The 21666-nt window shown below is 31.8% G+C and overlaps 2 protein-coding genes across 3 annotated transcripts in view; one reads left to right on the top strand and one right to left on the bottom strand.

Annotated features, from left to right (window-relative positions):
• The first annotated feature begins 3036 nt into the window (after window positions 1-3036).
• Window positions 3037-8220, top strand: LOC105828557 (RNA-splicing ligase RtcB homolog). Of its 2 annotated transcripts, none has more exons than XM_012666931.3 (11): window positions 3037-3144; window positions 3443-3547; window positions 4233-4428; window positions 4553-4683; window positions 5169-5295; window positions 5380-5486; window positions 5598-5757; window positions 6217-6392; window positions 6468-6602; window positions 6686-6850; window positions 7500-8220. In XM_012666931.3, exons 2-11 carry the CDS (start codon window positions 3452-3454, stop codon window positions 7725-7727), a joined length of 1521 nt encoding a protein of 506 aa, XP_012522385.1. In that variant the 5' UTR covers window positions 3037-3144; window positions 3443-3451; the 3' UTR covers window positions 7728-8220. The 2 variants fall into 2 exon arrangements, with proteins under 2 accessions (XP_012522385.1, XP_012522386.1); XM_012666932.3 differs by having other exon boundaries at window positions 3140-3278.
• A 917-nt stretch (window positions 8221-9137) lies between these two features.
• The window catches only part of LOC105830444, a 113353-nt gene continuing 100824 nt past the window's right edge, over window positions 9138-21666 (bottom strand). Inside the window, exons 113-135 of the mRNA XM_036282445.1 lie at window positions 21338-21664; window positions 20835-21155; window positions 20466-20735; window positions 19897-20085; window positions 19459-19812; window positions 18996-19208; window positions 18629-18826; window positions 18351-18545; window positions 17305-17673; window positions 16952-17167; window positions 15942-16133; window positions 15597-15809; window positions 15198-15380; window positions 14072-14659; window positions 13035-13982; window positions 12536-12904; window positions 12004-12453; window positions 11733-11921; window positions 10937-11175; window positions 10586-10856; window positions 10239-10477; window positions 9957-10143; window positions 9138-9872 (exon numbers count right to left, since the gene is read on the bottom strand). Coding sequence (XP_036138338.1) covers window positions 9634-9872; window positions 9957-10143; window positions 10239-10477; window positions 10586-10856; window positions 10937-11175; window positions 11733-11921; window positions 12004-12453; window positions 12536-12904; window positions 13035-13982; window positions 14072-14659; window positions 15198-15380; window positions 15597-15809; window positions 15942-16133; window positions 16952-17167; window positions 17305-17673; window positions 18351-18545; window positions 18629-18826; window positions 18996-19208; window positions 19459-19812; window positions 19897-20085; window positions 20466-20735; window positions 20835-21155; window positions 21338-21664 — 6959 coding nt within the window. The 3' untranslated portion in view covers window positions 9138-9633. The remainder of the gene's footprint in view (window positions 9873-9956; window positions 10144-10238; window positions 10478-10585; window positions 10857-10936; window positions 11176-11732; window positions 11922-12003; window positions 12454-12535; window positions 12905-13034; window positions 13983-14071; window positions 14660-15197; window positions 15381-15596; window positions 15810-15941; window positions 16134-16951; window positions 17168-17304; window positions 17674-18350; window positions 18546-18628; window positions 18827-18995; window positions 19209-19458; window positions 19813-19896; window positions 20086-20465; window positions 20736-20834; window positions 21156-21337; window positions 21665-21666) is intronic.

Genomic DNA, 21666 nt, shown 5'->3' with positions numbered 1-21666 from the left:
GTGCATTCTTCACATCAGTAAGTTGATGTGCAACGCCGTGATCATGTAGACCCTCTTTTTCTCGCAACGCCGAACGATTAAATGTTACGCAAGTCCGTAAGAACGCGCGGAACTTGCACGTGACTTGCTTTGGAGAACGACGTATGGAGACAAATCGTAAAGTTACGTCGCTCCGCGAATTCACTTTAAGAATTCTTTGAGATTGACATTTCTTCAAAAGAGGACAGCACAACGCGAATGATCGACAAATGCCTTTAACATATTATCTGTTCTATTTTTGACTAAAAAGAAAAAGTGCGAAAAAACAAATTTTTTGAAAATTTCAAAAAATTTACAAGAATATATATAATTTAATAATATAAAAAACTGATGCAAACATCCAACATAAAATATGCTTTTTTCTTTATTAAAAAAAAAATTGCCCTTATTTTTTCCCTCTAAATTACAAACAGTCGAATTAATGTAAATACTGGCTCTCAGTAGTATACTTTATAATATATCAATTAATAAAATAAATACAATAATCTTCAGTGATTATACATTAATTCTGAAGTCAAAATCACTGAAAGATAATGAATACTACTAATTATCACGGTTGTAAGTATGCTACTGCAAATTAATAATAATTGCTATTTTAGAGAGTTGATTGTCGATATGTTAATTGTATTTAAAATTTAATTAAAAATAAAAGTAAAAACAATAATAAATGTCTTCATTATTTGTATTTAGTTTCAAAGTTTTAACGAAAATTTTCATTTTAACTTGCTAATATTCTTAAAATTATTGAGGTCTCAACGTTTGTAGAATTACCTCGAAACTTAAAGAACAATTTTTAATATGAAATTAAATCACTTTTATGATTCTTAATGAACGTGAATAGCGTAATCAAAAAGCTCACTTGTTGTAATTGGTGTTATAAATCAAAACGAGTGCATAGTCAGAAAAATCACATTGATTTTTTCATGCCTGAGCAATTCGCCTTTCACGTTGCATTTAATTTTTATAGCTTCTACAGAGTTTCAACTGTTTTTCACTAACATTAAATTCTGAGAATGCATTTCTACTCAAATAAAAATTATCTCAAGACGTTGCTCATTAATTTCCATTTTCTCTCATTTTGCACTGGAATTATGCACACTTACGTTCAAATGCGTCTCCGGGGAATCAAATTACATAATTTATTTTGAAGAGAACATTAAGTTAAAACATAGCGGTTTCGTCGGTATAATTAACTAAACGCAGCAGAAAGACGGTTTTGATTATATTGATGTAATAATAATGCCATTAAGTTAAGTAATAGTGTAATAATAAATAAAAAGTAATAGTGTAATAATAAATAAAAACATTGCTTCACATTGTGTTGACATTGATAATATCATAAAATTATTTGATCGTTATCTTTCCCTTTCGCTCCCGACTATCGCCGATCCCAAATCTTTCGTCGAAAGACCATTATTACGAAACTCAATTTTCTACGCTATTAATTAAATTTTTTTATTGGACACGTGGACAAGGGGATATCAAACTACCGAGTTTAAACCACACATTAAACGCTCGTTACATCGTGTACTATGGCGAAAATGTCACCTATTCATCCTAAAATGTAAAAACAAGTATAAAAATCAAAAGAGGAAAAAAGGGAGAGAAAACCGCAAATAACTGGTAGCGCGCAGCTGACGCGCTAATTATCGTTATTCAACGGCAATGCGATCATCTTCGGAAAACATACGACCACGGTAACGAAGTTCCATGTATATTAATATCTGGACCGCGTATTAATTTTAGGGAATCGTATCTCTCTTTTTAGCGACCGTCGCACGCGAGCTTTGCACGTATGCTTAATTACAATCTTCAACTTCGTGTCGTTGCACCGTGGAAATTATTTGCACGTAATTACGTTCTGACGTGACACCGCGCATCGTAAGTACGCGATTTTTCGCTCTTATTTTATAAATGGAAATCAAGGAGAAATATAAGAAGAGGATTGCGGGGGGGGGGGAGAATCACAAAAATTAAAATTTAAAACTAAAAATAATTTTTTATTGTCTCACCTAAGTCAATGTATTTATGCTGCATAAAGAATGTTTAAAATGCTAATATGCAAGACACCCATACAGCACAGAAGCTTTTAGCAACATTCCAACGAACACACTAAAGTCAACAAAAAGTCAAAATGACTTTATTTTGATTCGAAATAGTCACGCATTTTTTGTATGACCAAAAATTGACTCCAGTATCTGATACTTAGTGACGAAAAGTTGACTGATCTTTAATTTTAATATATAAACGTATCAGCTTATATAGAAATTATACTTATGGTATATTATGCATATGTAATAATTAATTTTGCAATCGAACTATTTTTAGAGCAATACACTGAATTAAACAATACACTAAAATTATGAAAACTATAATACTAATATATATATATATATATATATATATATATATATATATATATAGTTTGTTCAATTATATCTATTATAATTATAAGATATAAAAATTTTAATAAATTTGTTACACATATGTTTTTACTCTATAAATGTATTTAAAAAATTCTCTTAACTATAGCAAAGAAAAACCCTGCACATTGCTATAATACTAAATATATTACTAGCATGACATTTTTTTGACGTCAATAAACCGTCAAATTTTGTTACCAAAAATCATCATTTTGACTTTCTGTCGTGACGTAATTATGACATCAATGTGACTCAAAGTTTATCTACTAAATTTGAAGTGTTATGCATATTTATAGAAGTCACGCGCGTTTTGGATGTGTTCCAAAACCCATCAACTTCGCGATGTTCAGGCATTAATAACACCGCTGTACATACGTTAAGGCCATTCTACAATTGCGTAAACGTAGTTGTAAACGTAAGGTTGTAAGAAATCAACAAATCACAGTCGATCATTTTTCGATCACAAAAGAAATAATTATTTGTGATTGGTCAGTTTTTTACAACTACGTTTACGCAATTGTAGAATGGCCTTTATGCGTGCAAAAGTGTGTGCAGAGGCCTTTAGTGGCTTTGGCTTTAGTAGTTTAGTACAACACAACAACAGCTGACTGCATACCGGTCGGTAGCAACTGGCAGACAAGAGCTAAACTCTAGAGTTCTAAGTCAATCCGTCAAAAAACTGGTATTGTATCGGGACAGATATTTCAGAAAAATTACTGAGTATTTTATAACTATTACGCCACGTGCACTTAGAGATATTAATACCGTCGGAACACTTGTTGTTATTCTGTGAAATATTTGTACATTTTTATATAAGTACGATTTTATCAGACATAACCTCACGCTTAAAAAATAATTTTTTATAACGTTGATGTTTTTTATTTTTAATATAATACATTTCTATTTTATCCATTTTAATCATCTTTATCTTATGTTGGTTGCAACTCTTTTTTTACATTATACTGTAAAATTTTTTTTAGATTAGGAAAATGGTTGTAAGGCAATATCAAGAGGAACTTAAATATTTGGAAAAAATTAATGATTATTCCTGGAGAATCAAAAAAGGTTTTCAACCTAATATGAAGGTAATTCTTTTCTTTTTCTATTCTTTTTTATATATTATTACGTATACAGAATGTAACTTTAGTTACTACATATAGAGCACAATTCATGTCTACATATGGAATATATGATTCTTAATAATTTGTCTATATCTCAGATAGTCACATAAAAATCAGAGATGGTCTTAAGAATGTCTTAAAAATGTTTTTGAATTGTGCCACATACTGAAAAATGCTTTTACAATGTCTTTGAAATGTTATGTTCTAATTTTAAATTTACGTTCTATCTAGAATATATTACAGATTTTTAATATTGGCAGTATATATTGGAACACATCCTATTTTGATCAGCTCAAATAAATTACAATTGAGTTAATGTCTTTTTCATCAATTTTGATTAATTTAATTGACTAATTAATTCAGTCATAATGGTCTTTGTGAGAACTAAATGTAGAATTATCTTAGAAGAAGAGAAAAGAGAAGAAGTTCTGATACATTAAACTGTTGTTTATACTGCAAGTTAATTATTTATTAACTGAATCGGAGATCCTTAGTTGTCAATTAAAATTCACTGGAGTTGATCATAGTGTCCCTAAGATATATATTTAAATGCATATAACTGCAATTTCATGAATTTTATCTTTTATTACTTGTTGTTTATAACATTTAACTAAATATTTATCTTATCATAAACAAATTATGATTTAAGGTTGAAGGAGTTTTTTATGTAAACAACACATTGGAGCGTTTGATGTTTGATGAATTGCGCAATGCATGTCGACCAGGTGCAGTTGGAGGTTTCCTTCCTGGGATGAAACAGATTGCTAATGTTGCGGCTTTGCCTGGTATTGTATGGAGATCCGTTGGATTACCAGACGTACACTCTGGATATGGTTTTGCTATTGGTAAAATTATTAAAAAAATTTTTTTTAATATGTAGAGTTTAAAATAATTTTTAATAATTTATTGTATCAAATTTAAATGAATAAAATAACAAATTAATATAAATAAATCAATTATTATATTTAGGTAATATGGCGGCATTTGACATGGATGATCCAAAATCAATTGTATCGCCTGGTGGTGTAGGCTTCGATATTAATTGTGGTGTTCGACTATTACGAACAAATTTATTCGAAAAAGACGTATTACCTGTGAAGGTAATACATTGATATTTTCTTTTTAATAATTATTTCTAATAACATAATAAATGAAATTTATGTTAATACATGAATAATACAAGAAGGAAATGCTTAAAAACAGCGATCTTTATGTTAAATAATATTTTTATATTAATTTTTCAATTTTTATGTTTTATAAATTACGCATCAATATAAGTTGTCAATCTTGAAGCAAAGTCATAAACTGAAAGGTAAAAATAATATCATAAATTAAAATTAATTTTATTAACAATATTATAAGCATTTTTAATAAATGCAATTTATAAGAAAAATATATATAACTTTATGTAGAAGTATTATTTAGTACCAAAGTCTCCATTGTGACTGAAAACACGCTGTAGCAATTCTTTTTTCTATTTATTTTATAACTTTTAAATTATATAAAAGTGATTTGTATATATGTGTGTGTGTGTGTGTGTGTGTGTCCATTGTACGTGTATGATATAAAAAGAATCTTTTTCTAGGAACAACTTGCACAAAGCATGTTTGATCATATTCCAGTTGGCGTTGGATCTAAAGGAATTATACCAATGAATGCACGAGATTTAGAAGAAGCGTTAGAAATGGGAATGGATTGGTCTTTAAGAGAAGGTGAAAAAAAGAAGTGATATAAGAGTATATGATAATACAAAAGTATTGATGAAATAAAAATGTTTATGTATAAAATGTACTTAGGTTACATTTGGGCTGAGGACAAAGAACATTGTGAAGAATACGGAAGAATGCTTAATGCTGATCCATCAAAAGTATCAATGAGAGCCAAGAAACGTGGACTTCCACAAGTATGACATAATAAATCTCTAAAAAATTGTGTTATAAAATATATGATTGAAAAATATAGACAAATGTTAAAAAAAAATATATATATATAATACAAATATGTTATGTATTAGTTAGGTACCTTAGGAGCTGGAAACCATTATGCAGAGATTCAAGTCGTAGAAGAAATATATGATAAATGGGCTGCATGTAAAATGGGAATTGAAGAAAAAGGACAAATTTGTGTTATGATCCATTCGGGGAGCAGAGGATTTGGTCATCAAGTTGCTACAGGTTATTATATACATATATTATGAATATATGTTTTTCATTTTTTTCTTTCTCTTTTATATCTAACACTGATAGAAAAATTGTAATATTTTATTTAAAATTAGTTTTTGTATTTAATTAAAAACAGATTACATTTTAGAAAAAATAAAATATTAATGAAAAATTATCAATATTATTTAAGAAAATAAATAATATTAAAAAAAATTTTATTGAAATTGTAAAAAGTTGTAATAAATTGTAAACTTTTGATGAAACTTGCAATGACAAAGTGCAGGTATTCTGTATTAAAAAATTAAGATTTTATTAAATCTAATGAAACTTTAATAAAATTACTGTCGAAATGTTTTTAAAGTTTAACATATAAAATTTAACAAAATGTCAATTTTATAAAAATTTTATTAAAAATTTTCCACTGGAATAAAACTTGCAAAGCTTATATTTTATAACAAAATATTATTTCAGATGCACTTGTGCAAATGGAAAAAGCTATGAAACGTGATAATATTGAAACCAACGACAGACAACTTGCTTGTGCTCATATTCAATCTGCAGAAGGCCAAGATTACTTAAAAGCGATGGCAGCTGCTGCCAATTTTGCATGGGTTAACAGGAGTTCTATGACATTTCTTAGCCGACAAGTATATTTAAAAAAAAATATATATATATAAACAATAATTAATAAAAATATGAAATAATATATAACTTTTTAACAGGCATTTGCAAAACAATTCAATTCGTCCCCCGATGACTTAGATATGCATGTTATTTACGATGTGTCTCATAATATTGCCAAAATAGAAGAACACATTGTTGAGGGAAAACAAAAAACACTTTTAGTTCATAGAAAAGTAAGTGTTTATGAGATATGTATGTATATTACATCTAAATAATAGTTTAATTTTTATACTAATGTAAACATTTTTGCTTGAAGGGATCAACAAGAGCTTTTCCACCACATCATCCTTTGATACCTGTAGATTATCAGTTAACAGGTCAACCAGTTTTAATTGGTGGTACAATGGGTACATGCAGTTATGTTCTAACTGGTACAGAACAGGGTATGAAAGAAACATTTGGATCAACATGTCATGGTGCTGTAAGTATAAATTATATCAATTTTATATGTATTTATGCTAATTTAATTTTAATTCTGCTCAAATAATTTTATATAAATAGTATGAGTTTATATAAGATAGAAAATTTTAATCCATTAAAAAATCCATTGAAATTAAATCTATTAATTAATGAAAATTTTAATAAAATTTTGATAATATCTCGATGAAATTAACGTTTTATTAAATTTGATGAAATATGAATGAATAAACAATGAAATTATACTTTGTTTAAAAGATTATCTTCTGCATTTGTAGAAAAACAAATATTTTAATAAAAATTTAATAAAAATTAGTAATACTATTTAATAAAAAAGTAAAATAAAATTATCATTGTAATGAATTTTTTATCAAATTGTAACCAAAAATCACAGATATTTTGTATTGACAAATTAACAATATTTTGAAATTATACTAAAATTTTAATAGAATTATAACGAAAAATTGCAGATAGTTTATAATAACGAATTGATTTTATTTTATTAAAATTAAGTAATTTTTTTATAAAACTTCGATGAAATTATTGGTCTAAATGTTGCAAAATGAATATAAAATTCAACAAAATCTTATTAAAATGTTTCTAGAAAAGTAGTAATGGTAATAAAGCCTCCTATATAATTTGTATATATACAGGGTCGTGCTCTTTCAAGAGCGAAGTCACGTAGAAACTTGGATTATACGCAAGTTTTAGAAAAATTAGAAGAATTAGGCATATCTATTCGAGTTGCTTCACCGAAATTGGTTATGGAAGAAGCACCAGAATCTTATAAAAATGTAACGGATGTCGTTAATACTTGTCACGTAGCTGGAATTTCCAAGAAGTGCATTAAACTACGACCAATTGCAGTTATTAAAGGATAATCTTTACAACAAATATTTTGTCTCTTTTTTTACAATGTGTACGCATTTATTTCACATTAAAATTGAAATATTGGGCAATAAATCTCAAATCATGTTTAAAACTATATATTAGAGGTTTACAATATCCAATACATAATTGCTGCTTTCCATTTACACGAAAACTCGGATAATTCTCACTTGTGACGTCATAACTCAGTTGAATGCGCGTTCCTTTTGCATTCTCACAAGTGAGATTGAATTGAGTTTATACCCACAATCAGCGATTTCAAAACCTTGTGCTTTACTGAGTCTCGCGTACTCACATTAAAGTACTGAGTATATTCTCACTTGCACGTTTCTTTTAACCACTAAGTAATGACGTCACTATGTGAGTATAAAATACTCACATTACTGTGACTCAGTCTCACTTTCAGATAAATGGAAAGCAGTAATTATATGTTTGTAAAATCGAATTTGTAAGGTTGAATCGAATTAAATCAAATATTTAATAACATGTGTGAAATCGAATTGAATTGAACCTGATATGTTCACATAAAATTGAATTGAATCTCTTTGATTTTAAATACGAATCAAATTTTCTGATTTACATTAATGTTTAAATTAATTTACATTAATTTAAACATAATAAAGTATTTTCAATAATGTTGCAGATCTTTTTTAATAAAAAATTAATCGCGATAAAATAATTATCATAAATAATGTGCTAAATAAAATAATTACTATAATAACTATTATAGAGAGTAACTATAAAAATATTATACTGTAGTATATAAATTACAATGTTACTATCATAGCAATATTTTAAAGTATTATTACAGAAAATATCATAAAGCAATTTTTGTTCTAATTTATCTCTGTAAAATCATAATACAAATCTATGAAATAAATTTACAAAACTGTTATTTAAAAAAATTATATATCGGTACAAAAATTTTTAAAAGTTTACAAGATTTAAAAATAATTGAAAAATTTTGGAAATCGACAGTTAAGCACGAGAATTGATGTATACAGACAAAATTAATTGCTTGAGAGATATAAATAAAAGAATTAAAATAGGCAATTAATTCGAAATCAAATCATCAATGATTCGAAATTCTCGAACTATTCGAATTTGAACTATTAATTGTGTAACGTATACTACATTTTTTACAAATTAGATAAAATATTTTTCATGATATGAAATTATACAAATATTAATATAAGATTAGTTTTCTTATTTAATATAATAAGATAATCTTTATGTGTAAGTTGTAAAATATGTATCTAAAGATATTATTAAGAGACATTTTATACATGTATTATAAACACAAAAAGTTACTAAGATAAATTTATTAATTACAAAATTATATTATGTATGTCAATATATTACATGTAATGAAAGAAGGGAAAAAGGAATAAAGAATAACAAAATTTTTAAAAATAGTTCGTTAGCGTTTTATTAGATAAAATGTACAATTACCTATTTTCGCAATAAGAAAGCTATATTAACTAATTCGTTGACTTTACACAGGAATTAAATTCGCAGCATTATATTTAACAAATCCTCCACTGACTAGAGAAAATAATACAAGATATACAAAGAAAAGATAGTCCCGTGTTTTTGCTCGCAAGTAGATAATGGAAGCAAACCATCACCATAAATAGTGTGTGTGTGTGTGTATATATATATATATATATATATATATATATATATATATATATATATATATATATATATCATGACTTGTAGTGTGTAACAGTGACTTATTGTTTGAACACTTGAAGAGAATACAAAAAGACGAAGTGATAGTCACTGGAGGAGTTGTGTACAGAAATACAAAACCGACCAATAGGACGAATGGTCTGAGATGCATTCCACAAAAATTATAAAAATTTATGTTATTTATAAAATATTACTCTAAGGGACTTATGATAGGTGATAGTCAGGAGAAGGTTCAGCTACAGATTCAGTAGTGAACAAAGGATTTGGGAACTCTGGTGGGTGTGGCAGTGGTCCAGCAGTCTTTGGCTGACGTCGATACGCCATAAGCCAGCATGACACAGCAATAGCTACAGCAACCAGTGCCAAAAGTGCTGTAATTATCAATGCTATGATAAAGCCGACCATAGAAACACAGATATCTTCCATTCTTTGTGCTGAAGGAGCTGAAATGTATCGCAAAAAAATTATTTCTTTTATTCTAATAAACGTGAAAATTACTATTTCTTTATGCATATATTATATCTCACCTTCAGCTGGATCTGCTGTATACCTCTCTTCTCTCCTTTCCAGAGTGAATATTAAGTTCGATTGAATAGTTATCTCTTCGCGAAGTTGACCTTCATATCCATCAGATATACTTAGAGATGTGTCGTTAATATCGGAATCAACGTCTCTGCGACGACGGCCAAAGGCATTGTAACCACGACAGTTTACCTGTTGATAGAAGAAAATTTTGTTATTATCGAAGTTAACATTTCAGTTCACAAGTATAAAATAATTGCTATTATGTATCGCAAACAAGTACTTACAGGTTGACAGCGTCCAAAGCATACACGTATATTGCACTGGAATCTTATATTGTCACTGCTGGGGAATTTAAATGCATTAAAACTAGCCATTAAGGACTGAGTCTCGGGATTCTGCTCCCATTCTCCGAATATCGTGGGATCTGTCGCGCAGCCATTTTCATCTGTCACGATATACTCGTTCTCCAAATTATCTTCCATAGTTTTAGCAACACAATTTCGTGCGAATCCACCATAAATAGCTGCAATATATTACCATTTATTCTTGTATCTTACAACAAAAGTAGTGTTGCGAAATAGTAATTAAAAGTGCACACAAAGTGTTGTTAAAAATAAAATTTAATGCTTACTTGATGGTTGAACTTCAACTTGGAGCATTAGATAATCTCCGATTTCGGCAGAGTTAATTTCATTTCCATTTTGTGCAACTATTTTCATTACGCATATAGGTGGTGGACCAGTATTAGCAATAGTTCCGGCAGTCGTCAACATTGAGACATTAAAGCCAAGGGTAACATTTTGTTCTCCTGTCTGATATATACATTTAATATGGTAAGCCTGTGCCTTGTAGGTCATCAATTTCGGATGTTTCTGTATAACAAGCACGAAGCTAGCTTGTCCCTGAGAAACATATCAAAATAATATTAATATCTTTCGGTTTGCGCAGTAAACCATTAATTGTATTATATCATTCAACTAACGTTCACATGTATAAGTCCGCAATTTCCAAATGCAACTTTGAATGTCTCTGTTTTGTGATTAGTTTCGGCAGGTATAGAGACAACTCGTCTACACTGTTCATCTTTGCTGCGCCCTTTAACATATAAGACTCCGTCGAAATCTTGATCTTGCAAATGTATTACAACCTGTACTCCGTCCGACAGGCAGCTTACGTCCATTTCCGGTCTAGGAAAATCTGTTCGACCATCCTTTCTATCGTCTGTAAAATGAAAAAGATATGCATTAATTTTTTTTTCCCAAATAAACGTTGCTTTATACCTTGTCATTATATTTGACATATTTTATATATTTTTTTTATTATGTATATCTGTTTTTTCAACAAGAATTTTTGATATCGCATCTTCAAAATAATAAATAACGAACAACATTTAAACAATAAAAGCGATAATTTATTTTTAAAATGTTATTTTAAATAACATTTTTTAATAATATTGATAAATATTAATAAATGTTGATTTGGAAAGTTTTTTAAAATTGTTCATAATGATACTTCAAGGCTTCTTCAGTTATATGTATAAATATATATATAAATTTTTTTATAAAGTATATAGTTTATCTTTTTGATCAAGAACTGCTGTTACATATAACCTTTTCTTCACTTTTTAAGCTGGAAAATCTTGTTGAAGATGCAGTTTGATTTTAAAAAACGATAAGGTATATGAAGTATTCAAAAGTTTATATAAAATTTATAAATGTTTACTAATTATATCGATACCAAATTATTTTTGCGCTTATTTTCATAAATTGTCAACGTACAGCATTGAGTGTATGGATTGCCCAAATAACCATTGACGCAGATGCAGATAGCTTGGTGTCTGGTAGCATTGCAAAGCGCGTGCACACCACATTGCTGCTTTTTACAAGGATCCTGGCAAGTATGCGTGACCTTATCACAATACCTGTCGTCAGCGCAGTCGTCATTACGTCTACACTCGATTATATCAACTGAAATGAATCAACGATAGATTAGCGAGAATGTGGGAAAAAATGTCTCTTGATCGATATGCAAAATTAAAACTTGGCTTACTCTGTCTGCAATATCCATGGGCATCTATTCCGTATCCGTATCGCGTCGGGCATACGCAGCGACCGTATTCGTCTATGCTAAAACCTTTTTCTAAGTCGCACACGCAGTAACCTTCCTCATTTACTATCATATTAGACTGGCAAGGAATACAGACGTCGTTCGCGTCCTTGCCGAATCCAATCGGGCAAACGCAATTGCCGTATTCATCGCGAATCTGTCCTTTTCCGACCGGGCACGCTTCCGCTGGAACCAGATCGCAACGGACAATCGCGTTTCCACGATATCCTGGGAGACATTCGCATATCATGGTTCTGATCGGGCTAGTGTCCAAGACTTTGCACTCGGCATTAATTCCACATGGTGCAATTTTAGTACATGGATTGATACATTGTCCATTGAAGCACGCGGTCTGAGACGGGCACTCATTATCCGCTTTGCACTTTTCTTTAACTGCAAACGAATCGTGAAAAATTAAAATTCAAAAATTAATTTTACATTAATTTTAGTAAGAATAAAATGGATTTTTGTTTACCCTTGGTACATCCTGATTTAATGTCGCCAACGTATCCAGGTGGGCACGCGCATTCCACGACATGATTGTAAACATTGCATTCCATATTGTCAGTACATGGGTTTTGAACACAAGGATTTTCACAACGGTTGTTAATGCAGGCTTTATTGGTAGGACAGTCTGAGTTGGTTCTGCACCCTAACAGGACACAAGAGACCCGAGGATTACCACCGAAACCAGGTAGACACTCGCAAATAGCCTTGTGATTGATGCCATGGCATACGGCGTTCTTGCCGCAAGAGACCAAAGACGGCGAGCACGCCGGCACGCAATGACGGTGGACACATGTATGCGAACCACTACAATCGCCGTCAGATCTGCATCCTGCAACTAAATATCAAAATGCAACATTATTACACAAAATCGATATATAATTGTCATAATGTATAAGTTAACGGAACCAGAAAGTAATATCGTTTTCACAAATAATGTAAATTGTTTTTTCTAAGCAAAAATTTACCTCTTGTACAAAGAATATTCGGATTTCCGTCATATCCCAGCGTACACGAGCATATCGGTTTGTGATTGATAACATTGCAAACTGCGTTAGGCCCGCACGCGCACGGGTCCCTGCAGATCGCGTTCACGCAGGACCGTTCCGGGGAACAATCGTCATCCTTGGTGCACTCGATTTTGAGGATCGGTTTCGTAGCTCGGCAAGTACCGCTACCGCTGCTGACGTATCCGCTAGGGCACACGCATACCATGGTGCGTATCGGATGCGTCGGCAGGACCCGACACTCAGATGGCTCGGTGCACGGTTGTATAATCGGACATGGAATCTGACATTTGTTGCTCAGACAAGCGAGTGAGTCCGGACATTCACTGTCCTCTCTACACTCGGGCCTAACTTCCGGTTGGCAGTTGATATATGGATTTCCAGTAAAACCTGATGGGCAGCGGCATATTGGCAGATGGTTCAGAACTCTGCATTCCGCACGAGGTGAGCAGGGATTGTCATGGATGCAAGGATCGATGCACTGCATGTTGATACACGAGTGATCGCCCGGACAATCACCATTACTGTAGCAGCCGATCACGCGGCAGCGATCCAGAGGATTGCCGTGATAACCTTTACGACAGCGGCAATCGGCCACGTGATTGTTAGGGAAACACTCGGCATTGGTACCGCACGGGTCTGCGACTAGACAGGGATTTACGCAGTTGTTATTCTCGCAAGTCTTGTCGAGAGTGCACTGACTATTATGCCGGCACTCAACGGAATGACAGGCGATCTCAGGATTGCCCTGATAGCCCTGCTCGCACGAGCAGATAGGTTTGTGATTCCTCACATAACAAGCGGCATTTGTACCACAGTTACAAGGATTGCGGCATTGCCTATTGATACATGCATCACGATCGCTGCAATCGTCGTTCGTGGTGCACGTTCCAACGACCGTCAGTTGTACTACAAAATAGAAATAATTTATGGATTATTTCACATATTTATATTAAAAAGTATTGTTTATAAAATATTAAGTATTTGGCTGCGCTTACTTGGCCTGCATACACCGTCGACATCAGTAATCCAACCTTCTGGGCATGTGCAAATCATGGTCCTTACAGGTACCGTGTTGAGAACGTCGCAACGAGCGTTCTCCAGACATGGCTTGATGACTGGGCAAGGATCAATGCATTTCTCCCGAATGCACACCAACTTGTCCGAACAATCGATGTCAATTCTACATTCCGGCTGTTCGATTTCCTCCACGGTATGCCGTTCACAGTAAGAGAATGGATTTCCTAGAGGAATATTTTCGGGACAACGGCAAGACGCAACATGATCCTGGACGTAGCAAACCGCATTCTGCGCACAGAGCGAATTCTGGGCACATGGATTTATGCAACGACCATCGCTGCAGGCCAGATTGTAGGGACAATCGTGGTCAGTATTACATTCGACTCTTTCGCAATGAACTTGTGGATTACCAAAGTAACCCGAACCGCAACGACAAGCTGACCTATGATTCTTGCCATAACATTCTGCGTTGATAGCACATTTATTGTCCAAGATACAAGGGTTCACGCATTGGCCGTTGTAGCAGGTCGCTGCGTAATCACACTCGCTATCAGATTCACAATCAACTGAAATACACAATTACTATTTAGAGATGCATTAAAAATGAAGAAATTATGATAATCCTAATAGAAAAATTGATTGAAAATTTGATGAAATAAAAAAGTTTCAATGAACTTAATCAAACGTTTCATTAAATTTTATAAAATAGCAATAAAATTTTAATTGTTTCACTAAAAATATTATTTTTTACATTTAATAAAAAACAGATAACACTTTGATAAGAATTCAAATTGAATTAAATTTTAATAAAACATTACTAATACCATTTAATAAAATAATTTAAAAATTTGATTAAAATTGTAACAATTTTTTGATGAAATTGCAATGAAAAAGTGCAAAATCCCATAATAACAAATTAATATTTTATTGATGCTTTATTAATTTTTAAATAAATTTTTGATAACATTACTGATAAACATTGTTCCAAAATAAACATAAAATTCAACAAAACATCAATCAAAATGTCATTTAAATTTACTTCATTAAATTTTTCCATCAAGAAATGATTAAAATAAATTACAAATGTAATTACATGTTACTTACGTTTGAAGCATCCTAATTGAGGGTTTCCAGAATAGCTCGGGAGACACACACAAGAAGGATAATGATTTACGACATTACATTTGGCGTTGGGTCCGCAATTGCATGGATTAATGCACGCGTTGTTAACGCACGCATAGTTTCCTGCGCATTCGCTGTTCGATACACACTCAGGGGTGATTTCAGCTACGATTGAAAATAATGTTACATAAGAAACGCCTATACATAAAATTTCTCAGAAATATAATCTTTTTCCCGTATTCAGAACTTATAACAAATTAGCGCGCTATTACATCTATTTTTATCATAGTCATTAAATATAAAACAGAAAAATATAATATGAAATGCGATAATCATATAAACGTATTCTGGATATAAGTCTTTAATCATAACGATCCTTACGTGGTATACATTTGGTCGTAGGCTCGCCGATGTAGCCAATCGGACACTTGCAGATCGGATTATGATTGTCAACATGGCATAAAGAGTTCTTGCCGCAAGGATCGCTAGCAATACACGGATTTACACAGAGCGAATTTATGCATTGCTTATCGCGTGCACATTCGCTGTTCGCGTAACATTCAGGTCGAGGTCCTGGCAATGGAGCGACTAGAACTGGAACAAATTATAAACAAATTATACAATTAATGTGATATATACATTCTAAAACAGAAAAAAGATCAAAATAAAACACCAAAAATCAATAATATTGCAAAAAACGCTTTTGATTTGAATTTTCACATTTACCTCTTATGCATTCTATGTAAGCGTTGCCGGTGAAATCTTGAGAACAGAAGCAGATACCAGTGTGAGACGTGGATTTACATTGCGCATTAAAACCACACTGAATTGTTAAACAGGCATCCACGCATTTTCCATCCAAACACGTCTCGTGATTGGCACAATCTTGATCCAGATGACATTGTACATCGCTCAACACTATAACGCATATATAGAAAGTTAAAAAGAAATTAAGGGGGTCATTTCCTATAATTAATCAAAAAAATCGAATTTCCAATTTTTACATAAAAAACCGAGTTCTACGAAGAAGCAGAAAGCTTGTTGTGTGGCGCTGGAATAGCAGATTAGCCTTTGTCACTGATAAATAAAAAAAACTACATTTTTCTATTACTTTTAACTTTAAATGCGTTTTTCTCAAAACAGCATTTTTTTAACTGGCGTGCAGAATTGCTCAAAAACTAATCGATCAATCAACTGATTTTTTGCATGAATTTACTTTATAATATTCTCTTTTAAATGAATGTAAAAGTTTTACAAAAAAATTTAATTTTACATATTTTTTTAAACAAATAAGGCAAAAATGTTTAGCAAAAACAAATTGAAACAAATTTTTTTTACTGTCGCGTTTTTGTTAATATTCATTTTTTAATTTTCTTTAAATTCATCTAGAAACTATGGTCATGAGAGAAGACAAAAAAACTTTTAATTATTTGATTCAGACCACTTTGCGGGACGCTAGGCTGCACGCCGTTTTGAACAAATAAAAAAAGTATTCTATAGTATATATTAGTATGTGTGTATATATATATATATATATATCGATTATTTTATAACAAAAATATTTTTTAATAATATAAATGTCGAATAATAATACTGTATAGTTTCAAAACATTTAGTGTAATACTTTTATTTTAAAAAATTCCTAAAAAATTGCTTTTTTTGACCGTTTATAGGGAATGACCTTAAATAACATACAAAATACATATACCAATACAGTTTCTAAGATTAACACATACCAATCTGTTTGCATTGGCCGTCAACGTCGGTGATTGTGTTCGGCGGACACAAGCAGATCATTGTACGAAGCGGTACTGTGTTTAAGACTTTGCACTCCTGTTCACTGGTGCACATACCGGCGGACACGCACGGGTCTTGACATTTGTTATTAATACAAGCGAGATTCAATGGGCATTCGCTATCCTGCGTGCATTCCGGTTCAATAGAAGGTTCACCTAAAAATCATACAAATGTATTACACAGGATATATTAAAACTATTCATTGCTATTGTTTTTGTCAACCAATTAATTAAAAGCACAATTCTTCTTCAATAAAATTAACAATAAAATAATAATTTGAGAATTAACTTACCAATGCATGTTATATACGGATTTCCGGTAGTACCCGGAGGACACGTGCACTTCGGTTGATGATCACGTGCAACACAAATCGCATTCTCACCACAGGCATCATCATCACAAACCCGCCTGCAAACTCTATTCAATCTATCGCAAGCCTCATCATCGGCACAATCTTCATTGTAATGGCAGATCGCAGATATGCACGCTACGCGTGGATCGCCTTGAGTACCTTGCGGGCAGATGCATTGAGCTCTGTGAGACACCACTCTGCATTCCGCGCCCCGACCGCACACAATATCGCCAATGAGACACGGAGTGACGCAATTGTCATTTTGACAGGTCTTGTCATAAGGACAGTCATTGTCTGTCTTACATTCCGCTAAAAAAAAGAGAATGAATAAATGCAATGTATACAAAGAAATGAAAAGAGATTAGAAAGATTAGGAACAGATGAGATGTTTTATTTTTAATTTGTTTTCAATTTTATCATTATATCATTATAAGATTATTAAATTACAAATGTCAATGTTATTTTTGTTATTTAAAAACCGCAGAAAATTATTAGCTTAATTATATTAGAATTTATTATATTAGCTTAATTATATTAGAATTTATATATATATTTTATCTGTAAAAAATAACACAAAAATTTTTCGAATTTTGTTTTAGGATTGTATTTTAAATTATACATTGGCCTTCAGAAAATAAATTAAAATCAAATAAATAAATAAAACAAGAAAATATAAAACCAAAAAATAAATACAAACAAAACAAAATAAATAATTTTTAGAAATATAACATAATATCAAAATTAATAGTTATATTGGTTCTAGAGAAGTAAAAACAATCCATTTGTAATTAGTTCTAAATCACTTAACTTTTGTTTAATATTACTGCAAATAATTAATTTTTAAATACGCAATTTCTTTCTTTCTCTCTTCTAAACATTTCATATTTTCTATTTGTGTCATTTTTCTTGTGAAAACTAGATAAACGATTTCCTTTTTTATAAAGATAATATAATTTTAAAAAATTAGAAATTTGTAAGAGACTTACGTCTAAAGCATTGAAGTTGAGGATCACCAGCTAAACCATGTTGACAGTGGCAAGAAGGATGATGATTGATCGTGATACATTCCGCATTTAGGCCACAGCGATTACTGGAGCACGGATCTTGGCACAATTGATTTATGCACGCTTTATTAGACGGGCACTCAGTGTTTGTTCTACATTCCGGAAGAACTACATCTTCTGTGGATGCAAAAAACAGAAATGTGAAAGACTCACGATCACTTATAATAAGAAATAAAAAAGAAATAGAAACGATACAATACCTTCATAACAATTTATGAATGGATCACCAGCATATCCGTGAGGACACTGACATGTACGGCGATGATTTTCAATCTGACACTTTGCGTTTGGTGCACATGGATTAACAGTGCACGGATTGATGCATCGATGGTTTAGACAAGCCATGTCTGATATACATTGCGAATCACTCTCGCATATTGCAGCAACTTGTTTGTCCACTACAAATGTATAAATCATTCACAATTTAATTAACTTTTTTTTTCGTATATAGTTAACTAAATCAATTTCATTAAAAAATGTTTTCTATTCTTTTAAAGAAAAAAAAATTATATTTAGGTACTCGTTTTCCAATATTAATTTATATAACTATTTGGATTAAAAGTTTACCTGGCACGCAAGCAACGGTGGCATCACCGGCAAAGTTCGGCAGGCATTCACAAATCATTGTTCTCATCGGTAAAGTATCTACAACGCTACATTTAGCACTAACAATGCATGGTTTCGTTTCTGCGCATGGATCTTTACAAATACCACTGAAACATGCCAATTTGCTGGGACAATCGGCGTCGACTTGACATTCAGTCTCTGGTTCTAACATATCTAGAATGTCAATAAATATCATATTAGTTTAATTACCAAGTCGTAATTAATTCTTAGTCATTTTGACAATTTTTTCAGCAATGTAAATCATCTCTTGTTAAATATGTCTTCTCAACTTCGTTAACAATATAACGCTATCTATATAATGTTTCTCATTTTGTAGAATAAATATTCCTCCATAATTTTATATACTTTTATACATATACTTCATACTTTTTTTTATAAATCTCATATTAAAACGAATTCTTACCCATAAGACACGAAGTGTAAGGATTACCCACATAACCAGGCGGACATTTGCATACTGGTCGATGATTGACGACATTGCACAATGCCGGTGGTGGACAGTTACAAGGATTGACGCATCTCAAGTTGCGGCAGGCCAAAGATGAAGCGCAGTCGTTGTCACTAGTACATTCGGGCCTTTCGCATATTTCATAAGGATTACCGGTATATCCGTCAGGACAATAACATCGAGTCTTATGGTATCCATCAGCAGTACACAATGCGTTAATACCGCACTGTGTAACCAGGCAGGTATCAATGCACTCATTGTTAATACAAGATTGAATCAATGAGCATTCGTTATCGCTACGACAACCGACTGTAAAGAAAAATAAATTGATAATAAGTTGATGTTATATAATTACGGAAAAAGATAACGCAATAAAATATATTTTTAACATACGTTGATGACAATATTGCTGAGGATATCCGGTATAGCCATCATGGCAAACACATATAGCTCTGTGCATTTGTACATGGCAGCGACTGTTAAGACCACAGGAATCTAGAGTACACGGATCAATACACTTTTGATTGAAGCAAGTCTTATCGTTTGAACACTCGGAATTTTGTATGCATTCTGGAATTGGTTCTGCAAAGAAAATAATATTATAATTAAAAGAAAAATTTTATCATTATACAAAAAATAAAAACCAAAGCTCTTAATAAATTCTTTACTTAAAAATTATTTCCGATATATTAACATTTTGATATAATTACATAATTGTTTAGATATTAATCAATACTTTGTTAATTAGATCATATAACTCAAATATTTGTAAAATAACACAATGTATACATATTTGAAATAAAATAATAATAAAACATAAAATTCTTTTTCAAATTATTTTTTTAAATGAATTTTAATAACATTGATTTTAATTGATTTTAATTCTGTTTTGAATTTTCCAAAAATTTATTTCTAAAAATATATTAAAAAACGTCAGTATATTCTCCACATATAAATATTACCTTCAAGGGCTGGAATTGTGCATTGCACTCGCGCATTGCCTGTAAATCCAACCGGACAAGAACAGATAGGTTTGTGATTAACAGTCTGACAGATAGAATTAATGCCGCACGCGCTGATACAGGGATCTCTGCATTTCTGCGAGAAACAGGCTTTGTCACGCGGACAGTCCGAATTGATAACACACTCGGGATAGATACAAATTGCAACACCATTTCTCACTCTGCACTCGCCGTTATAATTGCAAGGCGATGGACTGCAAGGATTAGTTTCTAAAACAAAATCGTATGTTTCAGAAAAAAACAGAGAAAACAATTAAAATATAATGTTACAATACATTTTACACCAGATCTAATTTTTTTTATATTTACCAATCTTTGTATAACATTCCTCAAAGGGATTGCCAATTAGCGGAGATGGGCAACTGCAAAGTGGACTGTGATTGATTGTCTTACACACCGCCTTGCTGCCACATACATTCTGAGAACAGGGATCTTTGCATTTACTCTGTATGCAAGCTTTATCACCCGGACAATCTGAGCTGAGAACGCATTCTGGATGACAACCAGTTACACTCGTTGGGACGCCTTGCAATCCAGGCAAACATTTGCAAATTGCTGTATTACCAATTTTTTCACAGACGGTATTCGGACCACATGGTGATAAATGGCATGGATCAGTTTCCTTAGTATCTGAATACAAATAAAATCACAACAATTAATAATCATAACATCTGTTAATAACAAAAGGAAAAAAAAGAAAATTTAAGAGATGTAGCTTCGTTTAACTTATATTCGAAATCTTTCTTTGATTCAATTTTAGAAATAGAATAAATAATTAGAAACGTAATTAGAGATATAAGTAAAAAAATCACCTTCTACTGGCACTTGGCAGAGTGTAAAAGCATCTCCGATGGTCGGCAATGGACAAGAACAAATGGGTACGTGATTGGATACGGTACAAATTGCACCAACGCCGCAAGTACCAGGACAAGGATCTTGACATCTCGTCTTTATGCACGCTTGCGATTTCGAGCAGTCGGTATTCACGAGACATTCGGGCTGACAACCTTGGTATGGATTGCCTCTGTAATTTGGCATACACTCGCAAATAGCCGTATCAAATCTCTCGTGGCAATATGCATTTATTCCACACGGTGAAGAGCTACAAGGTCTAGATGATATTGGCGGTGCTGGAGTCGCT

This window comes from Monomorium pharaonis, chromosome 2 (genome assembly GCF_013373865.1).
Source record: "Monomorium pharaonis isolate MP-MQ-018 chromosome 2, ASM1337386v2, whole genome shotgun sequence".
NCBI lineage: Eukaryota > Metazoa > Arthropoda > Insecta > Hymenoptera > Formicidae > Monomorium > Monomorium pharaonis.
Note: the sequence above shows the minus strand (reverse complement) of the source record. Positions and strands in the feature narration are given on the sequence as shown.

Coding starts and splice junctions, on each gene's coding strand:
- LOC105828557 (XM_012666931.3), top strand. CDS start 3,452: ATGGTTGTAAGGCAATATCAAGAGGAACTTAAATATTTGGAAAAAATT. Junction 4,429..4,552: donor TGGATATGGTTTTGCTATTG/GTAAAATTATTA, acceptor TATTATATTTAG/GTAATATGGCGGCATTTGAC. Junction 6,851..7,499: donor GATCAACATGTCATGGTGCT/GTAAGTATAAAT, acceptor GTATATATACAG/GGTCGTGCTCTTTCAAGAGC.